This window comes from Rhizophagus irregularis, chromosome 22, assembly GCF_026210795.1.
Source record: "Rhizophagus irregularis chromosome 22, complete sequence".
Taxonomy (NCBI): domain Eukaryota; kingdom Fungi; phylum Glomeromycota; class Glomeromycetes; order Glomerales; family Glomeraceae; genus Rhizophagus; species Rhizophagus irregularis.
Window position 1 is genome coordinate 450,463 of NC_089450.1, and position 9,032 is coordinate 459,494.

The window sequence follows — 9,032 nt, forward strand, 5'->3', positions numbered from 1 at the left end:
CATAAATTTCCATAAATAAAAAATAAACCTGAATTGAACGCATTATTCATATGAAATTTAATGACATTTGACTGGTATGGTTTTGAATATTAAAAAAATAATTTATAATTTTCCCTCAATTATAAGACATGGGGAGATGGCCGAGCGGTCCAAGGCGCCACGTTAAGGCCGTGGTCTCGTAAGAGGCGTGGGTTCGAATCCCACTCTCCTCACAAAATTAAAAGATAATTTTTTTTTGGTTAAATTTGATATGCATTATGCATTGTTATTTGTTACTAAATTAATCTCAGATAACGTTTTTTTTATTTTATAAAACAAACATATTCGTTCTCTCTTTTTTTTTTTTTTTGCTTTAATGGGAGGAAATCGATACGATAAAGAACGGGAATATTCTAGTGGAGTTGGGAGTAGTTATCGTAGGTCGAGACAAGAAGAAGGTGGTAGTGCTGGCGAAGTTGGTAGAGATTTTGCAAGTCGTTATGGAGTATGTACTTTGATAAACTTTATATTTTAAATTTGTATTATGAGCCGCAAATTATCTTAACGATTTGATAATTTATTATTGTAACTTTATAGGGTTTATTCTCGGAAAAGGACTGGAAATGTCCCATGTAAGCCTAGTTCTTTTACTCATATTTGTAACTTTAATAAAATACAATTGTTAACAATATAATTGTCAATTCAGTTGTTCAAATATCAATTGGGCACGACGTCCAGAATGTAATCAATGTAAAACACCAAAACCAGGTTTAGAAACAACGATGGGATCTAGGGAAGGACGTGGTGGAGGATTTATGGAACGTGATGAAATAGTTGAATATCGTAAATCAAGAGATGCAGAAAAGGATGATGAATGGGATGATTTTGGTAGAAAAAGAAAACGAAGGGAAAATTCTTATAGAGGTGGAAAACATAGTCGTAATGGAAGTGTTAATAATGATTTTAAATCTGAAAAATCAGCTTTGAAAAGTAATAAGAGTGGAGAAGAATTGGAAGAGGATGGAGATGATGATGATCGGTGAATTGTTTATTATTTATATATCATTATATCTTTAATTATTTTGTTATATTTGCTAACCAAATTATTATAAATTTACAAAATACGCGTTTATCGACAAAACGATATAAAGTTGGGCTGCATGGGATGATATCATTGGAAATGAAGATTCAAAAGAAGAAAATGCTAATTACAATAAAAGTAAATCAACAATATATAATGAAAGACGGTCTCAACGTTCGAATAAGCTTTCACATCGGCGACTGTCTCAATCTCGTTCACCATATCGACGAGATCGCTCATTGTCTCGAGATAGAAGGTCACGTAAGAGTAGGTCAATTTCTCGAGAGCGAAGGAGGAGTCGGTCAAGTTCAAGAGATAGGAGGAGATCTGAAAATAATGATAGATATAGATCTAGATCTAGGTCAAGTGGTAGAGACAGGAATAGAAACAGAGATAGAGACAGAGGAAAATCATATCGTAGTCGATCTAGATCTATTTCTAGAGGTAGGAAAAGGTCTTATTACCGAAGCAGATCACGTTCAAGAAGTCACGACAGACATAGAAGTAGATCTTATTCAAGATCGAGATCTAAGGATCGTAGGCGTTAACTTTTTTATATTACCTAATCTTGGCTACAAAAAAAAAATTATTTTCATATTTTCACTTTTGAACAAAGTTAATCAACATTGGTCGTTCATCATCATTTATTAATATAACGAAATAAATAAACAAAAAAAAAAATATTATATATTGATTATAGCTTTTTATATGCAATACATATTCACTATTAGAATCTTGTCAAATAAAATATACATCCTAATGAACAAGTTTTTTCAATCAAGTCATATATTTTACATTACACATTATTTCCTTTTATGTAAATTCGTAGATTCACTGTACTATTTTTTTTTATTAAAACTTTCTATTTAATAAATTAAATTTAATGAATTTAGCAACCTTAATTTTTGTATTATATATTTGGAATTCACTTATTTGCAGTTGTACAAATCTAATGGCTCAAAGATAATAACTATTCACAAAATTAAATCTACTACTAAGATACTATGAATTATGAAGAATTATAATGTTCCGGCTTTAGTAACTAACCATTTATTTCACTTATTTCCTAAAAAGGACATTTTTTTACCGAATTTAAATTCACAAACTTTTAGTATTTGACTAGTATCTGACGGATTCTGACCATTATGTTATGTTATCCTCAAGACAAACATTTCAAATATTATTGTTATAAGCAAGTTATAACCTAACAGATGATTTAGTAAAAATAGAAATATATCAATAGTACAATCATTATAAGATCATTAATAAATGTGAAAAGATATTACTTGAACGGATTATAAATAAAATAGAAGTTAAAAGAACAGAAAAATAAGCTGTAAAAGAAAAAAGAAAAGTAAATATAAAAGAAATAGAAGTTTAATAGACAAATATTTCTTTTATTAGATAAACCTTCTATGTCTTGTATTTTGTAATTTCTTTTTAAAAAATTGGCTTATAATAACTGAAAATTTAAAATAAACAAGCTTTATACTTTAAAATTCTATTATTATTATAATATATTATTTCAATTTGTTGATATTTTTTTTGATATTATTAAAATTATTTAATTTATTTATAATAAAGAATTATAGAATAGTCATTAATTTGTTAAAAATTTTGTTAAATATTATTAGTGTTGCAAAGCTATTATCATTTTTATTCTATATAAAATTTATTTTTTTAGGTATTGCTAAACATTACCAGTAGTGGTAAAATTATAATGTAATACTGACCAGTATTTTATTACTGATCAAAAGTACATTATAATGCTAATATAATGTATCACTATAGGTAAGCTTTAGCAATTTCCTATTTTTTTTACTTAAATTAAATTATATAGTGGTATTTATTTTCTTTTTCAATATATTGCATATATATGACAATTAATTTTACCTTTGCATAACATAAGCCATTATCTGTCTAATAATCATTTTACTCTGATCCATCTATTATTTATAGAATTCCAGATATTTTTAAAACAATTCATTCTGGTAATTTAAAGTAATACCTTTATTTTTATTAATATTATGTTAGAATTACAATATATATATAAAAATAAAAAATAAACTGGTAATTTAATTTTTTTAAAAGATATTAAAATAAATAAAATAATTATCCCTTAAACTGTTTTGCAGCCAAATTTGCTTGCAATTTTGTTTTTTAATTAAAGACACTTTTAAATATCTTAAAATATTTTATTACATAAACCAATATTTTTGTAATAAATTCTATAGTATTTTCTAAGTAAAAATTGAAAAAAAAGTTCAATTTGATTAATGATTTTTTAAAAGTAAATGATCGATAAATTATAACAAATAGTAGTTAAATTTTTCAAATTGAAATATCTTTTTATCCATTAAACCTAGAAACATAAAATTACCACCATTTGATGCGTCTTAATGAGAAGAATCTGATAGAAATAAAATTGTCCTTCTACAAATATTATGTGACAGGATAACTTATAAAATCTAAAAATTTATAAATTAATATAACTTTTTATCTATCAATTTTAGAGTTATGAATTATTTTAGGATTTTTGATCATTCCTTATCTGATAATATTTACATAAGGCTATTTGGTTAAAAAGGAAAATATATAGTCAGTTTGTCTATTGAATTTATTTTTAGTTTTACACCATTCCATATTTGATTATATTTACATATGGCAATTTTATTTGAAAGAAAAATATATAAACTTCCCACATTAGTTTTAACGAATTATTTAGAAAATTTGTTTTCGTTTATTTCAACATTCTGTATCTGATAGTATGTACATACAGCTTTTTTAATAAAGAAAGAATCATACATGCACGTTATTTATAACGTGTAGAAATAAAGGAAGAAATGAGGTGCGGTATTAGCAGTAAAGATAAAAAAGCTAAGTTACATAGTAAAAGCACCGAAGTAGGTGTCAAAGATGTTGACTGTTATATATTAGAAAGTAATTGGAATAAATGGAATGATTTGGCATTCCATCGTGGTGGTCATTGGGCAAATTTTTAGGTAGATCATGACAGTCACCTTTGAATTTGAGGTCACATTATGGTTTTTAACAATGATGTGATCGTTTAGGTGACAGGTCGACTTGTTCTTTATGAAAAGTAGTCTTGTTTCATAATGCTTAATTCTTATATGTATTTGTTTATCTTATATTTGTAAGTTTATATATGTAAGTAAGCGTGATTATAATAAGACATGATCGCATCTATAATAAAGTTTAAAAAAAAAAAAAAAAAAAAAAATTAATTTTAGAGTTATGATTTTATTACCATTAAATGCGTCTTAATAAGAGGAATCTAACAAATATAATTTCATCTTTCTATAATCACTAGATCTTAAGATATTTTAAAAATTCAAAAATTTTTAAAATTAATTTTAACCCTTACAATTTAAGGGATAGTAAATATCACTATATATTATACTAATACTTTTTAGTTTATTATTACAATATATTACAACTGTGATAAATATAATTATACTAACTGGATAATAGAAAGAATACCTATTATTATAAAAATTCCTATAATAGTAGTTAACCAATAGCACTGTTGGATGACTTATAAAATCCAAAAAGGGGATTAAATTAAAATAAACCTTAAGTAATTAAATCTTTAAGTTAATTAGCTATAGTATTATTATGAGGCTATAAAAAAATTTTTTTTAGAAAGATATAAACCACTTATTCTTATAAATTTTTTATTATATAATCTGAAATTTTATATTCATTTTTTATATACTTAAATGAAATGATTATATATAGCCAATATGATCTTACAAGTAGAATTTTAGGAGATAAAGAGATTTTGAAAAATTTGCAAAAATTGTATAGAAATGAATCTTTAAATTAGACTATAAGCATTAAGTAGGTTAATTAGTAAAAGAAAAGGTCTAGTAAGAAAAATTAAATAAATAGTTAATGTAATTGGCAGAATTAACATTAATTAAATTAACAACTTCTTTTATTATCTTTCATTATAGTAAAATACTATTGGTAAATAAATAAATATGTTGTATAATTATATATCATTAAAATTCGCTTACTTATAATAAAGATTACTGTAGAAAATTAGCCCTTTACTAATAATTTTTACCTTACTTTTTTCTTAAATTTTATTAGTTAATTAGCTAAAAAGAAAAAAAATTATAATAATATAATATAAAATTTCCTTTTATAGCAGAATTTGTAAAGAATTTTATATATAATTTTTACTTTAAACCTAGGGATAAGTAAACAGATTTTGTATCATTATACTATCATTACTTATATAAATAAATATATATAAAATCTTTTATTTGTATAATACAGAAATAATAATAAGTAAATGTCAAAATATACAAATTAGAATAAAGAAGTTTCAACTTTTCTAATATAGATAAGTCTTTTAAGAATAGTTGATTCATAGTGAAAAAGCAATTATAAAAAGGTTAAATAATAATATATATTAAGTATAAAGATTTCAATTAATATTTATATTAGTATTTTTATAGTAAAATTAAAATATATAAATAATAAAAAGTTTTTCATAATACTAAATTGTAAATATTGAACAATTTAAAGATTTAATTAACCTATTTTAAAAAATTAAAAAAATCAGTTTTTTGTAATTTTCATAATCATATATTTTTCCTAAAAAATTTCCTAATTCTTAGGAATTTTACACAATCCTAAATTAAATTTTTTTACCCCTGAGAATCACTCTTTTTGAATTAAACTGTTGTTTGTACATAAAATTCAATAAAGAAAATCATGTCAAACAATTTATTTTATTTTATTATACTTTAAATTATTAATAATACTAATTCAATTATATTATTATTTATACTAGGTTTCATAGTTTTTTTTTTATAAAAAGAAAGTACTGCCAACATTTTGCTGCTCCACTTTCTTTTAATATTCAACATGTTGCTTAATTTAAAAATAACAAGCTGCAGTTTTTATTCCAAAAAGGGTGATTCTTAGGAGTAATTTAGGATTGTATAAAATTCCTTTAATGAAAACTAATATTACTTTTTCCAATCTAATTATATGCCACTTTAAATGTATTCTTCACTTTATGTTAATTTTTTAGTCTTGAATTCAACCATTTTATTTATAATAAATAAATAAATTACATTTACATTATTTTGAACATAATGAATGGTATGGTAAAACCATAATAAATACAAGAATTAGGAAATTTTTTTAGGAAAAATATATGATTATGTAATTTTCTTAATATTTAATAATTCAATTTAAATAAACTTTTTTTTAATTTATAGTTAATATTAAACTTTATAAATAAAAAGTTTATCCAAATTGGATTACTAAATGCCGAAATAATTGCAAAAAATAAAAAATAAAAAATAAAAAAAGTAAATTAAATCAATTTAAAAAAAAAAATTAGTTATAATATAAATTTTATATTAAATGTTTAGAGTTACAGTATATATTTATTATTAATTAAAGTAAAGAAAAATTACAAGTATATATAATATAAAATAACTAAACTAAACTATAGCCTATAAAATACAAATAAACTACTCATCATTTATATTAATAATAAATCTTATATATATAATTAGTAAGTTATATAGCTATATGAGTAGAAAATGTATTAAACAGTTTATTTTAATATAAGCATTCTATAATTATAATAAATGAACTAACAAAAACTATTTTGCTATAACTAATATTTCAAATTTCTTTATAATTTCTAAAAGATCTTTTACCTATTAGTAAAATAATAAGTTAGTTGTATACTTGTATTTAAGTTATGAAAATTATTTAGATTTTCTAAATATTTGTTATAAACTAAATATAAAAACTAATTTTATCTAAAGAATGTTATATGACGCTAAAAGTCTATATTTGACAATAAAAATATAATACTTAAAAATCTTTCAATTCCTTAATAAAAAAAATAAAAATAAACTGGTAATTTTATTCTTTGAAATAAACTTTATCAAATTACCAGTCAGATTTTTTAAAAAAATCTACATAAAAAGTTATAAGCATTTAAAATTGTATAATTTTCATATAATCAGCTCAAATTTAAAATAAAATATGTTAGCCAAAACTTATGATAATTTGGGTTGACTTCATAAATTATAATAATGGCAGCCCAAATTATCATAATATGAATCAAATGTAATTTCTTTCAAAAAAAAAATTTTTCAACAATGTATGACTTTTATAAAATGGTAATTGCAATTTATTGCTAAAATCTACTTTTTCTTATGTTTTATTTTATTTGTAATAATAAATTTTCAAAAACCACATTTTATTAGTACTTTACATAAAAAATCCTGATTTTTATTGGTTGAACATGATATAAAATCAGCTTAGAAAATTAAAATAAAATCACATGATTATCAAGTATAGATTCTAAATACCATATAAAAATTTATATAATATAGGATATTACTAAGTAAATATAATATTTAAAAAAGTATTCAGATTTTATTATATTTATATAATTAATAAAATTATATGCTAATATAAACTAATTAAATAAATTAATATTAATTTTAATCAGTTTACTGATAATTAACATTTTTTTTTTTTAAATGTTATATTATACACCATCTTTATTAGAATAGTTGTAATACACAATACTACAAAATTTTAAGAGATACTTCCAACCCAACCTTTTTTAGCTGAAGCCAGTCCAAATAAATATTATAAATCCCTATATGAATCATATTACTATTATAGAAACATCAAAAACTAAAAAGTATTGTAACTAATTTAACCTTCTTATAATCCCTACAGAGTTCCTTCACAAGATACTATGACTCTTTATTAAAATATGCTACAAAAAAAAAAAATTCAAAAATATTAAAAAAAAAAAAACTTCTAATAATAATAAAAAAAAAGCATAATATTTTCAAAAAAAACTTGAAAAAAAAAACTGAAAAAAAGTAATAAATAATAAGTTTTTGCAATCAATTGATAATAAAAAAAAAGTTTGCTTTTCAAGTGATTATATACTTCAACCATTACTTTAACTTGTACTTTGTAGAAAACTATTACAGTATTTTTAAAAATAAAGTATTAATAGAAAAACTTTTCATTATTGCAATATTTTTTTTTTTTTTATTAATTTCTATAGATGCAATCTTATTTTAATATAATTATACCTACTTACATATACTAAACTTATAAAATTAAGAAAAACATAATATATATAAGAACTAAGTATTATGAAAAAGACTATTCCTTTGAAGAAAAAGTCAACCTGTTACCTAGATGCTTATATCACTATTATAAACAATGATACAACCAAAAATTTCAGGTGACTATCAAGATCTATCTAAAAATTTGCCTAATGGAACTTTAATTAAAGTCTGTATTTTTCTTTCTAACCTAAAATCTGGTTAGCTACATGTAAATACTGTAAGGTGTAAAATGTTTAACTTAAAAGAACTTCTATCTAAAAGATAAGAACATACAAATCGAATTTTTAAAATACAAAAGCCAATAATTCTGTTTCTATTTTATAGCTGCTGAATACAACTATGCTATTTCTTATCATGTAACCTCTTTTTTTCCTCTTGCTTTTATTTCTTTTTAGCAGTTTTAGTTTCTATCAGTTTACTTTTACATTTGATATACCAAGAATCAATTCTTGATATATTGAACCTAATATCACTGCGCACATACTCGTCTTGTAGTTCATCTACTTCTTTGAACGTTAACTTACTTTTCATGTATAGATGTTCTACATGTCTATAATCTTCATCAGTTGAAACATGTACAGCCGGTAGCTGTTCTTCTTTAAAACTTCTAATTATAGCAAAATCTTTCTCATTATAAGTATAATTATTAAGGATAATTTCATCAGTTAAATCATTAAAGTGTTGTCTGATGATAACTTCACTGTATAAATGTACAAGGTTATTTGATTTAATGTATACTTCTTTAAGTATTGCTTCTTTTGTTTTAAATACATGGTAAAATAAGCGGGAAGGTGGTATTGATAAAACATCACCAT

At 22.3% G+C, this 9,032-nt stretch overlaps 2 protein-coding genes across 2 annotated transcripts; one reads left to right on the top strand and one right to left on the bottom strand.

Moving 5' to 3' along the window:
- Positions 1-355: 355 nt before the first annotated feature.
- OCT59_014335 (uncharacterized protein) lies at positions 356-1,835 on the top strand (the record flags this gene model as incomplete). Its single annotated transcript, XM_025318916.2, has 4 exons — positions 356-484; positions 577-611; positions 686-1,018; positions 1,131-1,835. The coding sequence occupies 4 exons, from the start codon at positions 356-358 to the stop codon at positions 1,606-1,608; spliced, it is 975 nt and encodes a 324-aa protein (XP_025175045.1). The 3' UTR covers positions 1,609-1,835.
- Positions 1,836-8,598: 6,763 nt separating this feature from the next.
- On the bottom strand, positions 8,599-9,032 carry OCT59_014336 (uncharacterized protein; the record flags this gene model as incomplete). Its single annotated transcript, XM_066149943.1, has 2 exons — positions 8,599-8,917; positions 8,989-9,032. 2 exons carry the CDS (start codon positions 9,030-9,032, stop codon positions 8,599-8,601), a joined length of 363 nt encoding a protein of 120 aa, XP_066002166.1.